This window comes from Patagioenas fasciata, chromosome 16, assembly GCF_037038585.1.
Source record: "Patagioenas fasciata isolate bPatFas1 chromosome 16, bPatFas1.hap1, whole genome shotgun sequence".
Classification (NCBI taxonomy): Eukaryota; Metazoa; Chordata; class Aves; order Columbiformes; family Columbidae; genus Patagioenas; species Patagioenas fasciata.
Genome location: NC_092535.1, coordinates 8,756,966 through 8,778,851, shown reverse-complemented (window position 1 = coordinate 8,778,851; position 21,886 = coordinate 8,756,966). Strand labels below are relative to the sequence as shown.

The 21,886-nt window shown below is 42.3% G+C and overlaps 2 protein-coding genes across 2 annotated transcripts; one reads left to right on the top strand and one right to left on the bottom strand.

Annotated features, from left to right (window-relative positions):
- Positions 1–873: 873 nt before the first annotated feature.
- On the bottom strand, positions 874–6,596 carry PSMA7 (proteasome 20S subunit alpha 7). The gene is made up of 7 exons (XM_065849759.2): positions 6,423–6,596; positions 4,898–5,024; positions 3,353–3,477; positions 2,458–2,580; positions 1,965–2,084; positions 1,359–1,421; positions 874–1,103 (listed from the first exon to the last, which is right to left on the bottom strand). The coding sequence occupies exons 1-7, from the start codon at positions 6,516–6,518 to the stop codon at positions 1,011–1,013; spliced, it is 747 nt and encodes a 248-aa protein (XP_065705831.1). The 5' UTR covers positions 6,519–6,596; the 3' UTR covers positions 874–1,010.
- A 359-nt stretch (positions 6,597–6,955) lies between these two features.
- SS18L1 (SS18L1 subunit of BAF chromatin remodeling complex) lies at positions 6,956–21,247 on the top strand. The gene is made up of 11 exons (XM_065850224.2): positions 6,956–7,244; positions 10,607–10,683; positions 11,973–12,057; positions 12,838–12,982; positions 14,163–14,360; positions 15,349–15,513; positions 16,417–16,518; positions 16,913–17,005; positions 17,534–17,653; positions 18,696–18,823; positions 19,027–21,247. Exons 1-11 carry the CDS (start codon positions 7,176–7,178, stop codon positions 19,051–19,053), a joined length of 1,209 nt encoding a protein of 402 aa, XP_065706296.1. The 5' UTR covers positions 6,956–7,175; the 3' UTR covers positions 19,054–21,247.
- The last annotated feature ends 639 nt before the right edge of the window (positions 21,248–21,886 follow it).

Below are 21,886 nucleotides of genomic sequence, written 5' to 3'. Positions count from 1 at the left end.
GTCAATGGGCTTGTCCAAGGTGGCTGTGGCAAAATAAGGAATCATTAACTGCTGCATCATAACCCCTTTTTGTTTATTTTTAAGGCAGTGACTCCCCTTGTTTCTACAGTAAAGCCTCAGATCTAATATAAAGTGTTATAACACCCAGTTGGTGATGGTGCTGCAGGTACTGTGCTGTGGGAGCAGTGTGAGGGGCTGGTGGCTGCAGCTCAGCCCTGGGCTGCTGAACTCCAAGTCCATCTCCACCAGGAATGTTTATTCTCTGGGGTCTGGGGCTGGCAGCTCAGGCAGCAAGTCCCAATGTGAGGGAATGACACTGGTCACTTGGGCCATCGAAATTTCAGTCTGAGGGCTGATAAATGAGATGCCAGTTCCAGACACTCACTCTCTCCCTGCTGTGGCCTAACAGGAGGAGGAGCAGGAGGAAGCAGCTGCAGCTCTCCTGGCCTTGATTCCTGTGGGATGCTCTGCCCACACTTGGCTTGGCAGCACTGAGCTGTAAACAGCTTCCTTGTGGTGTGGGGGGTCCTGGGGCAGTTCCCGTTCCACTCCCATGGTGGACAGAAATAGGGAACTTGTAATAAAGGGACAACTGTAACTATTGCAGGTGGGTGCTGAGCCCAGTGGGTAAGAGCTCAGGAGGGGACTGAGGTGGCTCTGAAATACAAAAAGCCAACACCAGGCTCTACAGCACAAACTTAAACAAAAAAAGAGGGGGAAAAACTGACAACTCAGCATGGACAAGAATCATTAAACAAACTGAAGTGCCCAGGGGGAAAAAAATGCAGAGTTTTTGTCCTTTAATGGGTCACAACTGCTGTTTTGTATCCAACCAAATACTCCCAGTGAACTGCATACAAGGAACAGACAGACTTTTTTAAAATAAAAAAATCAGTAGGTTTATTGTAGGTCTCAGGAGGGCACACTATGAGTGGAATGCCTACGTGCCTATACAGAACAACCTCTCCCTTGAATTAAAAAGAAGCAGCTAAGCAGTTGAATTTCATTCATCATGATGTTTTCTTCTGCTTTTTCTTTTCATTTTCTTCCTTTTCTTTTTCAATTTCAGCAACATATTTCTCAATTTCTTCAGGGTTTAATATCTACAACAGAAACAGAGGCGACCCTCAGGATACTAATGCAACCCAGAGGCTTTTATTTAAGCACCTCCAGTTCCGACAGGGAGAGTTCACTGGTATTTATCCAGACACAACAACATTCTTTGGCCACTACTAATAAACAAAAGTATTTGCCAGGGCAGAACGTGAGATTAAGGGCTGGAAGTTCATAAAAATCAACAACAACAACAGTATCAGAGAAACCGGCTGCAATGGGAAAAGACAAAACTAAGACTTTACCTTCAGCGGCTGCTCTCGCCTCATAACCGCCAGCTCAATGTTCTTCCCACCAGACTGCACCACCTTAACAAGAGTCAGATTTAATATTAGGAGTGTGTCCATCAATTAATTCTAACCACCCCCTTTTAGGTCGTCTTAGAAGGAGAGTGGACACGGATCAGGAGTATTTTGCTTGTGAGCTCTAAGCTCTCACTGCAGTATCAGGGTTCTGCTGCAGGCAGCAGTGAGCTCAGCGCTGGGGAACAACCCCTCGTTTGGGCTGTCTTCTGGGTCTTCAATAAAGGAGCAAAACATCCCGCACACGGTTTAGCACACCTTTGGTGCATTTCGCACCCAGAGCTGAAGTCTGTTTTCCTCCCCACACAATTGTGAGTAAATTCTTCTGTGGAAGCTACAGAAACTGTTACCTGAAATACAGGGTGTATAATACACCTGCTGTTCCGACCCTACAATTTAATCCCACGTGTATCGCCCACAACAAACAGTTTTCACAGATCCTTTTCTAGAAAACCCTCATGCATGTCACAAGAAAACACACACACTCGCATTTCAGCAGCTAATCCAGACAGAGTGAAAAGCCCCAGGAGGGATCTGAAACAGACTCACCTCCAGAAGAGCCTTGATGACAAGCTTGATAGTGAGATCGTCTGTTTCAATGGCTTCATCAGTGTAGTTCTTCTCCAGAAACTCTCGCACAGATTTGGCTCCTCTGCCAATGGCATTAGCCTGGAAACATCGAGGGGAAAAAAGATGATAAGTGGAAGTTTAGAAAAGACTTCATTTACAGAATAAGCAAGAAATACAAGTTGTGCAATTATAAAATCTAAAACTGTTTAGTGATCATCACGTATTTTTCAGAAGACTGAACGTGTTACTGCCCACATGTCACACAAGACAGCTGCCCGGCACAGGTGGGATTTTGGAAAACAGGGCAAGATTTCCCAAGGAAAGCTGGACCGCAGACTGCTGCTCAGTAAATTTGATCATGAAGGATTTTTGCAGCTGCGAACCAGCACCATCTGGTCAGTTAGATCTCCTTTCTAGACCAGCCCCTCACAAATACTTCGTTACTTCTCCACAAGAGACAGAATCAACTCACCTTCCAAGCATGGTACGTGCCAGAGGGGTCGGTCTGGTACAGCCGGGGGGTCCCATCGAAGTCAAATCCCACAATAAGAGCAGAGATACCGAAAGGTCTGCGGCCGTTGCTCTGCGTGTACCTCTGAGCAGAGAGAAGAGAGATTTATTTCATCTGGGCGAGATTCACGGTTTGTAACAGTTTAAGAGAAACCAGGAATGTGCCAGAACGAAAGACACAAATGTGAGATCACAGTAAAGGGACAAAGTGAAAGTTCGGAAAGTGGCGCTCTGCTCTGGCAGATGATTACAGGAATTACACTATTATCACCATCACTACACTAATACATGGCTGTGCATAAGTAAATTAGGCTTTTTCTAATCCCCACTAGTTGCTGAAAATCAGTTTAATACCCTGGCAAATGAATAATTTTATCACAGAATGCAGTTGGACATATTTTTACACTGCTAATTCATTTTAAATTCATGAATATCAAATGTAAAATACATTAAGTCCTGCAGGGATTTGCTCCTCTCTTACCCCTCCCTGCAATGGCTCAGTGGGAGGAAAAACAAACAGGAGCTGTGAGGTTTTGACAACAACCCGGCACGGTTGTTATGAGAGTGAGCGAGAGCGGGAGATTAGCAGCGTGTTCCTGATGATATCACCAGTGGAGTTACGCAGTCCTCAGCAACACTAATTAATTTCTTCATCTTGGGAAAAAACTCAAGCAGTAATCAACCCTTCTTTTCTATTGCTCCATCCCTATTTCCAATAAACACCCGCAACATTTTGTTGTGCTGATTTTTACCGATCAGCCGAACAGAACACGGCCTGGACAGACATCTTCCATATTTAATCTGAAGCACTGTTGGTCAGGATGTATTTTTAAGCACCTCTGTGTGGTCCAACGTACCTGTTTCAGACTCGCAATGTAGCGTGTGATGTACTCCACGGTGACAGGATCCTCCACGGTCAGCCTGTGGCTCTGACACTCCACACGGGCTCTGTTTATAACTATTCTGGCATCAGCCGTCAGCCCTGAAACGATGGGGTGTTCTCAGATTCACGCTTCATACCGTACGCACAAATAAAACACCTGTTCTTGCCCCAAGAGGCTCGCGAGATCAGCGACAACAGCGATGAAAAAAGCAAACAAGAGATCGCAGTTCCTCACGTTTGCTGGGCGAGAATGGCGTTTGGGAGGCAACAGAAAGAACCCGATGTACTAAAATAAGCAGAGGATTCAGTTTACAGCTTTCATGTTTAAGTTAGATAATGTAATTCTCAACCAGGTAATGGAAATATTACTGACAGACAGACAGCACTACATCTGGCAGCAAATTATCAATCTCAATTCCCACACACATTGAGTTTATTTCTTATGCAGTCTCCCTAATTATAAACCAGCTTTATCTGCACAGCAGATCTTGTCCAATTGATGAGGCTACAGCAGCATGACGTTAGTTGACAAAAATAAGTATGACCCTTACGAAAAAATATTAAAAATAAATTTATTTCTTATTTTACTTTTTAGTTAATGGTGCTGTTTTCAATTTAGAGCCTTGTTTCTACTAGACAACTTGTCTCCAAGCTTGTGAACCCCCGTGTGTATCACACCCCTCAGCTGAGGAAACCAGGCGGCAGGAGCTGAGCCTGTCACTCCTGACACTACAAACCCCAGAGTGTGTGCAGGTTAAATCAGATCTGCCCTTAAAGCATTAGTGACACCAGCACAAAGATTCCAAACTACTTGAAGAGAAACCTCTGAAATAGATTTTATCCCCATTTACGTTGTATTTTTTAGCTGTCATGCCTCATGTTTAAGCTTTGAACACTGGAAATTAAGGCTTTTGGAAAAGGGAGAATGTGGAACTGGAATATTTATGCTTCAAATCCAGAGCTGTTCATTCAGGAGGAGCCTTCTGAAGTAGAACAGAGGCGATTTTTCTTTGTTTTATGCAAGACTGCAAAATTTAGCTTTTTTGGCTTGATGCATGTGGGAAAAGATCCCCAGAACTGACAAATGTCTCTTACAGCTCCTGTGGTATGTGTTAATAATAGGTATTGTAAATATAACATATAAAATTTTAACTATCTAATTTTTAATATATAAAATATCTAAAACAAATGCATACATATACATTTAAATATATATATTTAAATGGGATATACACGGATCTGTACCAACAACACATCAGTTCTCAGTCTTCATCCTCACAGTAAACCTAGAGGACCTTAGCAGCTTTAACACATATATCCTATCATTAGATCATTGGCTCGCTCTATATATTTACCTTACAGCAGGCTACTCCTATTTTAAAAAGAATAAGCAACCGTGGAAATATACTCCTTCCCCACAGTCCTCAGCCAGTTATGCTACGTGTTGTATGTTCTCAGAATCCACTAACGTACCCAAAGGTGCTGCAGTAACTGATAAAGCCCTGAAGGGACCACGTACCTGCAAAGGCCATGCAGACATTGTCATCCAGAGCACAGATCTTCCGTACGGTTCTTTCATCCTGAAGTTTTGCCACAGACTTCTTTTCCACACCAAGAACAACAATATCCTTCCCTCTTACTCCAACCTTCAACATATTAAAAGAAGAAGAAAAAAAGTTAAGCTAGGCTCGAAATACTTAGTCTTCGCAGACTTTACTGAAATGAGCAGGAAGCAACAATAAACACAAGACCCTCACATTGTAAACATTATTTCCACTTTGAGTCAATATTTTAGTCCCTATTGCCACAACCTGGATAAAGAACCGATGAAACAAAAATTGCATTCGATTCCAGGATGCGGTTTCATAATCAGCTTATACCAATTAATATCCATGTGGCTCCCCAGGGAGATGTTCCCGCTCCTCTGATCAGCGGTGTTTTCCCCAACTCTCCCCACTCCAGATTGGTCTTTCTGCTGCCACAGAAGCAGGATGAACAATAAAACTACAACTAGTCCAGTGCTACCGCTCGAGTCAGAACCCAAAACACCGAAGATTTGACCAAGTAAAACCTACAAGCAGCCTGTCCGCACCTCGATGTCCCAATTCAGACTTTGAATACAGCTTTTCCAACACCAGAGAGGAAAAAAAAAAGTTGAGCTTTTACACTCATTCCCACTGCGTCTCACAGGGTGATGGGGGTAATTTTGTCTTACAGGGTGGCCCTGCTGTCACAGATGCGTTACAGATGTTTCCAAAAACATTAAACACAACCTATCAATCAACAAGAGACAAGACAGAAGCATATTATATTAGATGTTAGCTCAATTTTCACAGTATTTTTCATTTCTGCGGGAAAAAACAAAATATATATATATTCTAAAGTAACTCTTGTTACATTTATTCCCATCCCAAAGGCAGAACATTTTCTTCCAGGAATTTTGTTCTTTGGGAATGAATATTAATACACCTTTTCCCTCTCAAATTAAATTAAAAAAATATTTTTAAAAATTAAAAACAAACAAACACAACAAAAAAAACCCCAACTTAACTGAGCAAAAGCTTAGGACATCTGGAAACTAAGAGACAGAAAGTTGTTCCCACATGCCTTCACTGACACGTTGCCCAAACCACCGGGAATCTGCATCTTGCAGGAAAAGAAAATGAGAAACCGCTGCCATTCCCAGCACATGCAGGGAATGGACCAGAAGGTCCCGGTTCAGCTTTGCCGGGGGTCGAACGGCAGCTCCGGGGCCGGGCCTGACACCCCGGGACCGCACCTGTCCCGGGCCTCACGCTCAATGCGCAAAAATTCCCAACGTTCCCCCCAAAAAGCCACAGGAATGGCCTGAAACAGAGCGGGAGCTTTACAGCCATCCCCTCTGAGGAAAACGGTGATTGTTCGGGCGGTTCCAGGCCCAACACCCGCCCGGCCTCGGGGCAGCTCCGGCGGCCGCTCTCAGTCCGTGATGGTGACAGAACCCCCAGGCCAGGCCCCAGCCCGGGCCTCCCCTCAGCGGCCACCGCCGCCCCGGCCTCACTCACCGCCGTGGAGCCCTTCTTCACCGCCTCCTGCGCGTACTCCACCTGGAAGAGGTGCCCGTCTGGGGAGAAGACGGTGATGGCCCGGTCGTAGCTCATGGCTGCCGCCCGTGCGTCCCCGCGGGCCGGAACCAGTCGCCTCCCTCAAAACAGCACACTCATCCCCCGCCCCCCGCTTCCGGAGCCGCCCGCCATCCCGCCGCCGCGCCGACGGCGCCCCCTGCGCCAACTGCGTACGCTGCACCCCGCGGAGGGGCGGGGCCCCGCCTGCGCTCTTGGCGTACGGAGCGCCGCGTTACGCATCCAGCGTAGGCTGGCCGGCGGCTCCCCGCTTTCCCCGCGCTGGCGCGCTTGGCGTACGCGCCGGCCGCCTTACGCAGTTGGCGCAGCGCCGGCAGGGAGCCGGAGCTCGGCTGCGACAGGAAGCCCCGGCTGCAGGGACGCACCATGTGCGGCCGGCGGGGAGGAGGCGGCGGCGGGGGCGGCGGCGGCGGCCGCTTCCCGCCCCCTTTCCCGAATCCCCGCCGCCGCCTTCCCGCCCCGAGCCGGCGGTTTGGGCGGCGGGGCGAGGGCGGTGCGTGCCGGCCGGCGGTGCGGTGCCCATGGCTCATTGCTGGGCGCAGATCGTACCATCTGCGCCGGCTCCCCTCCCCGTGCACTGCGGAGAATCTGTGCACGGCAATAGCAGCCAGATAATAACAATATTATTAGAGCCTGGAACCAATATATTATAGACACATAAAAAAAGCCCCAACCATGTCGGTTGCCTTTGCTTCTGCTCGCCCAAGAGGCAAAGGGGAGGTCACCCAGCAAACTATCCAGAAGGTAAAAAGCATGCTTTTCTACAGACAATTTTAGACATTTATTCCGTCCACGCTCCTGTGGCTGAGGCAGGAGGTTTATTTCTAGGGCGATGAGGAGAACTCGTGAATTTCCGAGGGCTGCAGAGATGGACAGCTGGAGAGAGAGGTGGGGGAAGGAGGAGGAGGAGGAGGTGGAACAAAGCAAAGGTGTTCAGAGCACTGCAAAGGGAGAGCCGGAGAAGGACTTAGGGAATAAAATTGGGATGGCACGTTCTGCTGCTCGCCAAGGGGAAAAAGGCTGCCAATAATACCTTGGGAAATTGCAATAAAATTTGCAAATATATGATTAATTTATGATGGCATGTTAGCTTCTGGCCCCTGAAAAATCCAACCTCAAAAATGAGTTAAAATAAAATACTGAATTTGCAAAGCTTTTCTTTTGTATTTGGATGCAGAATTTTAATCATGCAGAAGACAGAGGGAGCACCGATCACTGGTATTTTTCATATATTATTATTATGATTTGTGGTATGTTTCTTGATGCTTGGTGACCAACAAAGGTTTTATAAGATTTTCTCCGGAGAGGAGCTCTCAGAGGGGTCTCCTGAGGACACCAGAGCAGAGGGGTCCTAGTTGGGAAGTTGTTTCCTATTTGCACGGTTGGCAGCAGGACTGTGTACACATCCCGACACCCCTTCCTCCTGCAGAAGGAAACGGTCTGGAAGGAAGGGGCTGGAAACGTCGATAAAGAACATGCACGTTTTTCCTTTTCCCACTAATTCTCATTTGTACCTGTACCGTATTTCTCGCGTGCTCCGCGCTGCAGAGGTGCGTCGTGGTGCGGTGGCACTGAGGTGTGTGGTCCACTCAGAAATGGTGACCGGTGGAGCAATGTCACCGGTAGTACAGCAATGACCTGGTCATCAGTGGGTTTTCCAGCCAAACCATCATCTGGTGCCAATTTGTGACTTCTAGGGAAAAAAAAACCCTCAGTGGAAGACTGTGATGGAACAGAAGTTAAGGCAGAACAAAGTGCCACAAGTGACCAAAGAGGTCACTTGGATCTCAGGAGACTTACGGGGAAACTAATCCCATTTTATGTAGCTCTTGCAGCGCCGGTGGTATTGTGAACCCAGTAATTTTAAATATTAAAATATTTCAGACTCAGTGGATAAGTTTTTCTTTAACCTCCAGATTGGTTGACGTTAGGACAGAATTTCACAGTTCAGATAGTTTGTACTTAAAACCATGAGAGTATCCACAGGCAAAGGGCAGCCAAAGTATCTTTGATTTGATTTTCAACCCCTTTTTGCGTATTCATAAACTTTGTGAAAGCTTCAAAATGTTATTTCTTTACAAACAATGTGTAAAAACATTTCCCATCCCGTGTACATTTGCTGGTGTGTTACCTGAGGACTGTTTGTCAGTGCTGGACTGTTGGCTGAGATTTTCTGTTGGACAAGTGGTGGTGCTGAGGAAGAGACTCGTGGATACCGTTAATGGGATGTTTCATCGTCAGGGACAGAAACGGGGCCATGAGTGAAGGAGCAGGTGCTGGGAACTCAAAAATCCTCATTACAGTGAGCCTTCTCCAACATATATCACTGTGACAGAAAAACAAGATTACTCTTATTTGCATTTGTAATATATAAGCAGCTTATTTTTATTTATTAATTCAATTTTGATAGTCTTTCAAAGCTGTTATTATCCCAGTACCAACTGTTCCTGAAATGGATTTCCCATAGGAAGTTAGAGCTTTGTGGTGCTTTAAAATTGTTCATCCAATAGCATTTGCGGGCCAGTAAACTTCCGTTTTTCTGTGCAGTGGAGATCAGAAATTGGTTCTTTTTTCCTAGTAAGTTAGGAAAAGAGCTGTTCCTGATGCCTTTTTCAGTAAGCAAAATGTTTTCCAGCTAAATCTAGAAGCATAGCCCTTTTCCGATGAAGGTATCTGTCACATTGCTTGGCCTCTTGCTGTTGAATACACATCTTAACTGAAAGTGAAAATACTGTCAGTGATACCTGCTGTGGGAACCGAAAAGGATCAGTTTATATTTGCTAATTCTATATACAGAATTTCCACTGATACAGGTGGAAATTCTGTACAATGAGGACAGAGCACGAAACAAAGAGCTGCACTGTACCACAGGCAGGAGTATCTTCCCTTAAAATGCCCCGCAGCGCCCGGGTTGCCGTGAGAGCCCAGGTGGGCGTGCGGAAAAGTTAAGACCGACTTGGAAATGATGAGCAAGAAGCCGGACGAGCTGAGCTCCCTGAGGGAGTGACCACGCCGGTCATTGAGCCCTTTGCATCCGAACAGGTCAAGAATTTGTTCTGAGCAGAACACAGACCTACACAGCTTAATTCACATGTAACTCATGAAAAAATGTTATTCTTTCCTCAAGAGTTCTTCTGTCATAATGACACAATGGTTCAAAGGCCCGGTCTTGTAAGCTGTTAATAGTAGTGGTACCTACAAGGTGTATTATGTAGTGAGTTTTTGCTTGACACAAATCTAAATTTGTAAATATCATCGTTATTTTTCCACTCATTCAGCTGCAGAAAGTTTGCTGCATTCACAAGAAAGCTGAGGGAAAGAGACAAACTATTATATTTGAAATTTTAAAACAAATCAAAGGGTATTTTAAGCTTTTCATTGTAGTATCAGTTAATTAAATAAAGGTCAGTGGCTCAGTTGTCCATCAGCCCTGATTTTCTTGGCACAAGTCAGTCACTAAAATGTACTGAATGAAGCTAAGCAAGCAGCCACTGAGACACATAAATTAATTGGTATATAATGACTCTCTTTTCATGTTAAACCCTTCCTGTATTAGAACTGAACTACCCCGAAGAACGCATTGGGACGTAATTCTCTCAAATGTGCTTCCAGTAGATCCAGTAATGCAAATTTTCTACTTCATCAAGTTCAGCAGTCTGCACACACGAGTCCTATGCAGGAAAACCAGTAGGTTTAAATTGCTTGAAAGTATATTTCCTATTTGAAAGTAGGTGTGTTTGTAAAGTCTGAAGTTTTGGAAAGGGCTGGATGATATTTTAGAAAGAGGCAGAGGTATTTCTTAGTAAAAGTGTGTTCCTTCTTCAGCACAGAAGTCTGTTTGCCATTTAAGGAACAAGAAAGGTAAGTCCGGTAATTCTCCTGAGTTGAATATCTCAACTAACTCCTTTAAAGATAACTGTTCATAAATGATGATTTGAAAAGCACAATCTTGTGGCTCAATAAAGTCACATGTAGATACTTTGTAATATCCCAAAGCAACAAAACTGCACAAGACAGTGCGAGGGCGAGTGTGGAGTATCACAAGAACCCAGGACTTTGATAGGATTCTCATAGTAACGTGTTTTGATCATATTTCTTTTATGCAGATGCTAGATGAAAATCACCACCTAATACAATGCATTATGGATTATCAGAGCAAGGGGAAAACTGCAGAATGTACTCAGTGAGTATTATGAGGTTTGGGATGTCAGAAGTTTTTGGTGTACTTAGGAACAGTATTATGAACAGTTTTGTTCACTCATCACTGAGAAAACAGTTGGACTATTTTTTTAGATTCACTTGTATTGAGAAATGTATATGGTTCTTGGAACAGAGTTGGGTTTTTTTTCTGAAGTATTTAATATTTACAATATTTTAACAGATAATTTATTAAAATAATTATAAACAGTTATGGTTCTTGGACCACTTGCTCTATGCAGATTCATTAAATACAAGCGGAATCTGGTACAAAATAAATAACACATTTTCATCAGGAGGTAATTAAATGTTAAGAATCAGCCCTGTGGTTATGTATGGCTAAAACGATGTGCATGTGGACATACCAGTTTGTGTCTCTGCTTACTACTCCTAATCTTGAAAGCAAAATACTTCTATAAACGTTAGGAGTTAAATCTCAGTCAAGAGGAATAGCCGGTCTGCCTCGTGAAAGGTAAAGTTATGGGATTAAGCCCAGAAAGCTGTACTTTCCAAAAAATTGTCTAAAAAAGATACCTTTGCTAAAGAAGTCATGTCACCATTCTGCCTTCATCTTTTCGCTACTTCTCCCACTTCGCAACCATTCTCCCCCATATCAGAAGAAAACACAGGCTAAAGAAGAAATTATTTTCTCCTTATTTTTTCCCTGTTTCCCAAAGTGTAACTCTTCACTTTGCTCAGTGGCACAGCTGTTAGTTTTCTTTTGTAAGTTTTTCACCTCCTGTTCTTCATGAGGAGCTTTCCCAGTTCACTGAGAGCTGTTGGTTCTGATGGGGTTTCCTTGGGTCAACACTCCAGTTGGAGCACTCTTGTGAAAAACCTTGTTGCTCTCAGCTTGCTGGCAGGGCAAACAGGTTCTGGTTTTTGGAGTGCTGGAATTTCATTACTACCAGGATCCCTGTTAAACAGAGGAAGAAAAAGTGGGTAACTGTTAGAGCAGCTGAGTGGGTGTCAATACCCAAAAACAGAGGTCCCAGCTTCACAGATGACTCCAAGTGCTTTCAGAGGAGAGTATATTTTACCTCTCCCTTCCCCCAGGTTTACCTATTGGTAAAAGGGGTGTTGGACACGCTGATCCTTAATGAAAAGTATGACAGTGCAGATATAGGTCATTACTATTTATTATGACAGATGAAAAGTGGGCCAATTTAATTTAACTAACTATTTCTAAATAGCAAAAAAAAAAAAAGAGATAAAGGTTTGGAATTTTCTGTCTTGTTAACCCTTTCTAAATAAGCTTTACTCCATATTCTGTAGATACCAACAAATCTTGCACAGAAACCTGGTTTATCTGGCAACAATAGCAGATTCTAACCAGAATATGCAGTCCTTGCTTCCTGCTGTAAGTACCAGTGCTACCATCAGGTATTTTTACTATGGCAGAGGGAAATGTTCTTTAATTCTGTTCCTGATCACTGTCAATAAAACATTTTTTAGTATTTTTCCAGCTAGAGTCTTGAAGTGGTCCAGTAGACCACTAAACAAATCAGAAGCTACTTTTACTGTGTTTAAAACGTATCTTTAAAACGTATTTGTGTTAATCCATGTGTCTGTACCTCAAGGTCTATATACTGCAAGTGGTGCAGGGGCACAGATCTGAACAGGCTCCATTTGTTCCAGATTCATTATTCTTTACCTATTCTTACTGTATTCTTTACTCAGGAAAAACATTCCACTGTTGTATATCAAAAATCTAATTCGGCGTTTTGGCATTGGTTTGTGTTATTCTTGCTGAATGGGTGGATTTCGGAGGTATCACACAGAACACAAAACACAGCATAGCTTTATGCCTGACAAAGGTCAATTTGTCAACACACTTCTGCATTGTCTTTGCTAATGCAAACCCCCTCAGCAGTTATGTTCTAACCCACACAAAATGAAATTCATACGAGTAAGGAAGAATGGGCACAGATCACAGTGCTGCCTGCCGGCTTCTCTGTATCGTGCTGAATGTCATTCACACACAGTCGAATTAAAGGTTTATGCAAGCAAGCCCAAACCGTGCAGAAAGCACGTACTTAGTTGAGGCAGTTTTTACTCATAGTCAGGCTAATTTGAGGGTTATTATTTTTCTAATTAAAACCTAACCAAATATTCGCTTCTCCTCCTTGTTTGTTTGCAGCCACCGACACAAAACATGAACTTGGGCCCGGGAGGAATGACTCAAAGCGCATCCAACCAGTCTCTCCATTCCCAGAGCAATCTCAGCGATGCCATCGGGACGGGCCTTCCTCCGTCCTCCCTCATGCAGAGCCAGATCAGCAATGGTGAGCTGCCGGCCCCTTTGTGCTGCTTCGCTGTTGCTCGGCAACAAAATCATTAATGCAGAATATACTTACTGAGCTGTAAAAGACCTTTCCTAACTCACCTTTCAAGCATATGGGGATTTCAGGCACATGTGGAAATCCTCACAAAATGGCTACAGTCAGTAATGATGTTGGCTTCTGTGAGGGCTCTGGGCTGCTTAGGGTTTCTATAGGGGAAATAAAACCTTTTGTTTTTTTTGAAATGTGTAATGAAAATCATCAAGTAAAGATGCATCCAAGTTTTTAGTAAGAAAAATTATATATTGTGTTATTTTTCTCTCGAAGGTGGTGGGGTTGGCCAGGGCAAAGTGGAATTGCTTGCATGACTAACCACACAACCAAGCCTTTAGATTGTGAAGACCTTCCAGGATACGTGTCTTCTTAAATATAATTTGGTGTTGCCACAGTCTTTGTCCTCTACAGAAGCTTGCAGGGATTGTGCTACGTAGCCAAAGAGTTTGCACAGGCATTCATATGAATAAGACAATCTATTTGTTTCTTTTGGTTGTGCAACTAAAAAGAACCTAATTGAAAGACATTTTTTTAAAATTGTGCATTTTATAGTATGAGCAATCTGTTTATTTATTTTGTAGTTCATAGCTATTTAGTCAGTTCTTGCGTCTGTGGGTCTTTCCCAGAGTGACAGAAAGATAAAACAGTTTCTCCAAATAGAAATATCTGATTGTAAAATCACAGACCCTGGCACGGGGACCCGAGTCTTGAAATTACTTCTGACATTTTTAAATATCTATTTGTGGTCAAGCTGATAGTACCTTTTAAACTAATGGATGAGGTACCTGCTTTAAACAGTTACAGCTTGTAAACTGAACTTATTAAATTTATCTGGGCCTTCTTTTTGAAAGATTTATTACCTAGTATAATTCTTATAATAAGTCAGTCAAAGCATTGGTTTGTGTTACTAAGAATCTACATTTTCAGTGTCACTGTTGCTGGTTTTATTTGTTTGTGCCCCCTGCCCCAGCCCAGTTTTTTGGTGTAGTTCAGTGCTGGTGGAAAGAACCAGACTGGCAGTCCTGGAGACTCGAGTCACCCGCGAAACAGAAGCAGCCAGGGCTTTAATGCTCACTGCACTTGCCAATAATAGGCCAGATTTTCTTGTTGCTCTCTTTAATTTTTCCAGGTCCTAATCACGTGTCTATGCAGCAGTCAGGCCAGAGCACAATGCCCACAACCTCCCTGAGCATGAGTGTCAGCAGCCACGGGACTGGGCCCGGTTACAGCCACACGGTGCCTGCGTCTCAGAACGTGCCAATGCAAGGCCAGGGGTCAATAGGCAATTATGTCTCTCGAACAAACATCAACATGCAGTCTAACCCAGGTAAACTCTCTCTTCCTCCTTCTGGGCCAACTTGACTTTTCAGTGACCTCGGAAGCTCACCACACATTAATTTGTTCTGTAAATATTTGCTGTAGACAGCGACACACATCCGAGAGGAAAACACAGCTTTAAGACATCTCTGAATTTCAAGGTGTCGGGCAGTGGTGCAAGTCAGAACAGTTTCAGACTGACTTCAACTTACACCGACTCGCTGTGGTTTGCAGTGAGCTGGGGAAAAGACTCTTAACTAAAAATGCAGCAGCTCTGATAGCCCTGGGCAGCAAATCCCACAACTGTGGTAGGAATCTGAGAAGCACCTTTATCCGAGCTGTAAGAGCCTGCCAAAGAGTACTACCCATATACTGTTTGTACATTACTACCCCATTTTTGTTATGTTATTGCTGCTTTGCACTGCTTGCAGGGCATAAAGAGACTAAGAGACAACTCAGAATTAACCTCTTAATTTATAGAAATGTTTGCTGCTGAGTATTGAATGAGATGTCCAATGCGTAAGAGTTCTTTCTGAAAATATGAAATTTAGGGATTGAATAAATCTTAGAATGTGAGTTTATTTAAACTGTGTAATCATCAGGTATATAATCAGATGGAAGTAGAAGAGTTGATTTTGAAAGAAATGCAGCAATGAATTAGTCAGGAGGTAGAGAGGAACAAGCATCAGTTCTTATTTCTTTAATTCTACTGTAATAATGATTACATTCTTTTAAATAAACTAAGAATAATCAAGGCTAGATGTATTTGTACAGGTCTGACTGATGCAAATGGAAAGAACTGACTGTGTAATAACATCCTTTCTGGATTACAGTGCAGCAGAGTTAAATACGTCTAGTAGGAAAATATCCCCCACTGTGGAAAACGCACAGAATAATCAGGATGTATGTTAGTTGAAGGTTCTAACTTGCTTCCAAAGAAGCTAGGGTAAGAACTGTCACAGCCTTTTAGAAACCAGCCTTCTCCCTGTACATCATAGTGTCCATGATGCACCAGCAAGCAGCAACGTCACATTACAACTCGGCGCAGGGCGGGAGCCAGCACTACCAGGGCCAGTCCTCCATCGCCATGATGAGCCAGAGCAACCAGGGCAACAGCATGATGGGCCAGCGGCCCATGGGCCCCTACAGAGCTTCACAGCAAGGTAACGGCTTGGGCTACTTACTGAGACAGTTATCATTGCATTGATGATATTCGGTCCTTCCTGTGGGGATAAGTAAGTCAACAGAATTTCCAAGTCATCCTAATGAACAGGGAATTCCATCCGGGAGCAGAGGAAATCTTGGATGGTGGAAGGACCACGACAATCAGATTTATCTATTTAATTATTTCAGGTGTTTAGAAAATAAGTCTATCTAAGAACAATCAGATATCTCTAAAGAAAAGATGAACAATTTGCTATACAGCTCACTCAAGCCTCTGGGAATCTTTTCAGTTCTTTCAAATGGTATTGGATCCACCATAACATGGTACAGTTACCAAGGAACACATTTCTGCGGAGAAGATATATTTTTCCAGCAATTAGTATGAAAAATTAGGCCAAGGAAAGGAAAACACCAGAGGATAAATACCATGCTCTAAGACCTCTCTGGAAAAAGTTCTTAAGAGTTAATAAGAGGCTGCTAGACTGATTTTAACACAAACTGGATTTTGCTAAGAAACAGATTAATATATTAATTAAAATATATTGAATTCTGACTGTGTTCTAGAGCATGAAATACGTTCCCGAGCTTTCATCTACTCAGATCAGTAGATGAAATGTAGCCATTACTTTCAGTATTGCCACAGAAGTGAGTGGTTTTGGGACATGTTACTGACTTGCGTTATTTCGATTTCAACCAGTTTTTCCTGAGAATGGAAATTTATTTCCTTTTTCTAGTGAGCAAAACATCTTTGAAACTTCTCTCAATGTCCACAGTTTGTTTACTTATCCAGATGTAAACACCATTTTCTAAAAAAAAAAAATATATATATATATATGTATAAGAAAAACCCATCCCTTAGGAGTCCGCAGGCTCAGTTTGCTCTCTCTTGTCTTTGCCCGCAGGTTCCTCGCAGCAGTACATGGGGCAGGAGGAGTATTACAGTGAACAGTACAGTCACGGCCAGGGCTCATCAGAGCCCATGAATCAGCAATATTATCCCGATGGTAAATCCTCCGAGCTGTCGTCACTGGAATGCTGCTGTAGACCCGCATGACCGCCACATCCAAGGACATGGCAAAGCCATCACAATTCATTTCCACTTGAAATGCTAGAAAATTCTAATCCCAGGGCATGGGAGCCTGGTACACAAACATTCACATCAGTGCATCCCACAATCCAAACTGCTTCAAAAAGAGCACAAAGCCAAGTTTGGATTAGTAAATGCAAGAGATTTATCCATAGGTGTGACTTCCCTTGCCATGTATTTGACCTCCTAAGTGGTCTGTACTTCATTTTTGCCTCATCTTTGTACATAAGCAGCTTCATAATGCGTCATTCAACAATGCATCTATAGTTATATCAACAACATATCTGATGAATCTTTGCAATTCCTTGCAGGACATGGTGATTATGCCTATCAGCAGTCATCCTACACTGAGCAGAGCTATGACAGGTCGTTTGATGACTCTACACAGCACTACTATGAAGGAGGTAGGAAAATACATTGGCAATCTTTGTAAAACAGAGCTCTAATCCCCTAAAACACTAGTGAAATGCTTATGAAAGTGTAAAATATTACTTGAAATCTCTGCATCACTAAGCACTACTTAGCTATTACTTAAGGAGTGTCCAGGAAGCAGTTTAGCTATGGATAGCAGTTTTTATATGGAGACTCTATCAGACAGTATCCGCAGCATCATGTCAGTGATATCTTTGTGACTCTTTTTCTTCAGAAACACTTCTGGGATTTAAAAAAATCCTTTGGGGAACAGGTTCCTTGTTTGTTTGTTTAGTGATGTGTGTGGATAAACAGCTCTCTCCTGTTCAAAAAAACCCTAAAAATCACTGAAGACATAAACATCCTGATTGGCAAAATGCAATCATCTGTTTCTGAGCAGAGCACTTGTCTATGAGTTCCAGACCAAAGCTCTTTATGTCGTTGTTTTCCTTATGATTCACATATACAGTGAAATACCTGCCTCATCTATAACCAAATTGTTTAAATTCTTCCCTGGTTAGGAAATTCTCAGTACAGCCAGCAGCAGGCAGGATACCAACAGGGAGCTGCACAACAGCAAACATATTCCCAGCAGCAATACCCAAATCAACAGAGTTACCCAGGACAACAGCAAGGATACGGTAAGAAAACCATCATAGACCAGTCAAGCGTTTACAATTCTTCATCCTGACGCCTCCTTTCCTAAGCTAGAATGTGCTGTAAACGATTTCCTGGATTAACCTTGGACATTTACATACTAAAACTAGCTGAAGAGCATAGCATGAAAAGGGATTTTGGGCAGTAAGATCCATTAGTACAGCACTGCATTCCATACTGTCATGTTAGCATCCTGAATCTCTCTCTCATGCAAGATAGAAAGTTCACTTTGCCTTTGAGGCAGCTTGTATGTATCCTCAGTCTTTGGGAGAATTAGAACATTTCAGGTTATTTAGTATGAAAACAGGGGCTGGAGAGACTGGAATAATCTAAAGACCAGCTTCAAGGCAAGGGATTGCTGGTGCATCTCCCAAATGGGATGGTACTTTGAACTGGTCATGTTGTCCAAACTTAATAAATTGATGTTGATATAAACAGCAAAGCCATTTTAGAAATGTAAAATCTCATGAAATTTATTGACACCTGACTGTGGTACTAGTAGATAGTTCAGCCTACTAAAACCAGACATATTCTGTTAAATTAAACCCCAATTCAGTTTATTATGTTAAAATCTACAGTCCCAAATAAAAGGAAATCAATATCCCTGTGCAGTTGTGTGTCTGATTTCCATGTTTTTGCAAGAGATTTCTTAGGTTCTGCCTGATCAGCAGGGCTTACGGTGGATAAATAGGAAGTTAAATGTGCAATTGTTACTGAAGTAAAGGCCAGGTGGTGCAGATAGGTAATAACTGAGCTGTGCCAATACAAATTTCAGAGAGGCAAGTCACTTATATAATATTTTCTGAGTGAAGTTTGAAACTTGAACTGAAGTTTACAATGCTTCAACTAGAACATTATTAGTATTAACTCTTTGTATCATGAAGCTAGAGGGGAGGTCTGGGCAAATTTACTTACAGTTGACACTTGCAGGGCGTCCTTTGTTACCATCATGTTTTACACTGTGTTAACCATCAGAACTCACCCTAGCAAATCGAGCTTTAGTAATAGATTCTGGTGTCTTCTCAGGTCCTGCACAAGGAGCCTCCTCACAGTATTCCAGCTACCAACAGGGACAGGGGCAGCAATATGGAAGTTACAGAGCTTCTCAGACAGGCCCATCCGCTCAGCAACAGAGGCCTTACGGCTATGAGCAGGTAAATTGTCTAAATCTCTACTAGGAAAAAGCAGATTGAGCTGTTAGCTTTGCAGAGAAAGCTATCTGATCAACTGATGCAGGCATATTGGTGATACTTCAGTGGGTCTTTCAAAATTCATAGACCAAAAGAAGTTGTCTAACTCACTGTTTGTAAACCTCAGGTATATTCTTCTCCAATGCTTTTATTTCTCTTTTTTATAGGGACAATATGGAAATTACCAGCAATAAAAGAATACGATCCTGTATTGGATTCATTTCAATCGTATATCCATCTTTTGAACTGGATGTACAGGCAGTTTTGATTAATTGTAATATGTTGGTTACCCCTTAGCACAAAGCAGCGTCTGTATGTGAACAGTGTTCATTTCATGCTGGATATGAAGCAGTGCACTACTGGTAACAAGACAATGCTTTAATGGTTTGATATTTGGTGCTGTGTATAGTATTGTATGTTGATACAATGCAGAAGTTTTTTTTCATTTACTCCCCCCCAACCCCATTCTTGATGTTTCTAAATAGCTTTAGGATCATTCGATCACAGTTGTGCCCCGCTCTGGAAAAGAGCCAGGTTGTTCTGCAATCTGACTCGATACAAAGCCATTCAGTCCAGGGAGGGATCCTGCGGTAGGTTACTGATCTTTTTTAGCTGAATACATGGAGGATTACCTGCCAGCCTCCGAAATCCATGGCTCTTAACTTTTATTTCTTAAGAACAAGGGGATGGATACATTCCTTATGTGAAGACAGTTCTATGCTAGATGATAAAAAGAAAATTAACTGCAACTTCTGTAATACCTACCTACCCAAGTCTTATCATTCAGTAATCTGCCTAAGTCCACATTTCTGTTTTACAAGTTACAGAAAGAGGTTCAACACCTGTATTCAAGGAAGTGTTAATCAGTAGAGGCACCTTTTATAGATCCATATAAATCAAGGTATTTCTGTCATGGAAAGAAATACAGAAGGGAGCTCCGAGCTCTGCAGTGTCAGCCTGCTGGGCGACAATATTGCTTCATATTGTGCTTAGCTGAGAAAAACATCTGCCAAAACTCCAGTCTTAAACCTGCTACTCCAAGTTTTATAACTCGCATATACATTTTCATGCCACATTTCACAAGCAGGTGGCTGGCATCCCTTCTTTATTTCCCGTTCTTCCATTGCCCTTGCTCAGATTTTCCAGCAAGCGCTATAACCATAAATATTGTCAAACTTTTGGTTGATTGTTCGTGTAGCTCATCATCACTTTTATTTTTCTCTTGTAGCTTGACAGAAATAGTTCAGAAGTAAAAGAAAAAAAAATCCATCTTTATTGGAGATAAGCAAGTAAATTCAGCTTTAATTGTGAACCAATATCATGCATATAGAGAGGGGAACTCTTAATGGGGTCAACCAGTGAGAGAATACCTAGAGAGAGAGAATTTAGAAATAAAAACTAGTGGTATGTGAAAGCCAGTATGAACAACGTTAAAGTCACTTCTGTTCAGTTTTATATGTTCTTTAAAAGTGTTTAAAAAAAGCACTTAGAAAGTGCTTATATAAAGTGCTGAACAAAACACCATGTCCAGATTTCTCTGAGGCAAAAGGCTCGATGACGATAATCCATGAGCATTTTTTAATATGGGATTAATTTCAAATTTACAATAGAAATACACCCTCTGTAGGATTTTCTCCTTTTATTTGTCTGAGCTGGTGTATTTATGGGATTTTGAATTCTAGTGCTTTATATTTTGGAAAAGCAACACCACAAGGAAGGAAAATAACAGATCTCTCAAGTTGTTACTTTTTTTTCCCATAGAGGAAAGTCGTTAACTGGACTGCTCAAGAGTTGACTGTTAAATGTTGTCCAGGCACTGCCCTTGCTACGTTACTGATTTTAATTACTGATAAAATAGAAGACATTTTTTCAGTCAGTCCTCATTTCTCTCATCTTTCCTGCTGGTGTTTTCATACGAATAAGTACTCTCAAATAGCAAGGAATGAAAAGAAGTAAGATTGTTTTCTTTACAATATATTAATATTACAGGTAGCCAGAAGAACGCAGTATTGCTCTTTGCCAGCTTGGAAATATGCCTTTTATGTGGTTTTTGAGAGAATATGAACAATTGAAACAAAACAGCAACATTACACCAATCTGAAATGTCTTACATTAAGAACTTCTTGAATGTTGTGTATATAATGTATTTGAAAGAGCACTTTGGAAATAGTTTGTACATTTATTTCCTAATTTATACATGATTTTTGGTGTTAATATTTCTAATTGTTAATAACAAAATGTTTATTTAATGTGTTGTCCATTTTTATGTATTAATGTGGAAACAAAGTGATGCCAGCATTTTGACTTCTTCCATTAATTGTATCATTTTCTGTTTTGTAATACAGAATGCTTGAAAATTGTTTAGGTTAAATATTATCTGAAAATGAAGTTGGTGGTACTTTTCTTATGACACAGACTTTTGAATGGAAACAAGAGATAGAAGGAGATTCTTGTGAGTTGCACCTTCTCCGATATACTTCATAGATAATTGTCACAGAATCACAGAATGTCCTGAGCTGGAATGACCCACAGATCACGGAGTCCAACTCCTGTCCCTGCACAGCACACCCCACAGTTCACACCGTGTGTCTGCGGACGTTGTCCAGTCTCTTCTTGAACACTGTCAGGTTGGGGCTGTGAGACGTCCCTGGGAGCCTGTTCCAGTGTCCAGCACCTCTGGGTGAAGAACCTTTTCCTCATGTCCAACCTGACTCTCCCCAGCACATCTTCCTGCCATTCCTTCAGGTCCTGTTGTGTGTGGATGACAAAAGCTTGTTCCATTTTTCAAATTATGTGATAGAATTATAGAATCGTTTTGGTTGGAGGAGACCATCAAGATCATTGAGTCCAAACACTAATCTGACTTTAGCACTAACCCACATCCCTGAGAACCTCATCTATGTGTCTTTTAAACCCCTCCAGGGATGGTGACTCCAGCACTGCCCTGGGCAGCCTGTTCCAATGCCCCACAGCCCCTTCCAGGAAGAAATTGTTCCCCAGATCCAACCTCAGCCTCCCCTGGCGCAA

Excerpts from the sequence above, each read along its gene's own strand:
- PSMA7 (XM_065849759.2), bottom strand. The coding sequence starts at position 6,518 with ATGAGCTACGACCGGGCCATCACCGTCTTCTCCCCAGACGGGCACCTC. Across the intron at positions 2,085-2,457 it reads GCACGTACCATGCTTGGAAG|GCTAATGCCATTGGCAGAGG; the intron begins GTGAGTTGATTC and ends CGATGTTTCCAG. Across the intron at positions 1,422-1,964 it reads TCATCAAGGCTCTTCTGGAG|GTGGTGCAGTCTGGTGGGAA; the intron begins GTGAGTCTGTTT and ends ACTCTTGTTAAG.
- SS18L1 (XM_065850224.2), top strand. The coding sequence starts at position 7,176 with ATGTCGGTTGCCTTTGCTTCTGCTCGCCCAAGAGGCAAAGGGGAGGTC. Across the intron at positions 12,058-12,837 it reads TGCAGTCCTTGCTTCCTGCT|CCACCGACACAAAACATGAA; the intron begins GTAAGTACCAGT and ends GTTTGTTTGCAG. Across the intron at positions 12,983-14,162 it reads GCAGAGCCAGATCAGCAATG|GTCCTAATCACGTGTCTATG; the intron begins GTGAGCTGCCGG and ends TAATTTTTCCAG.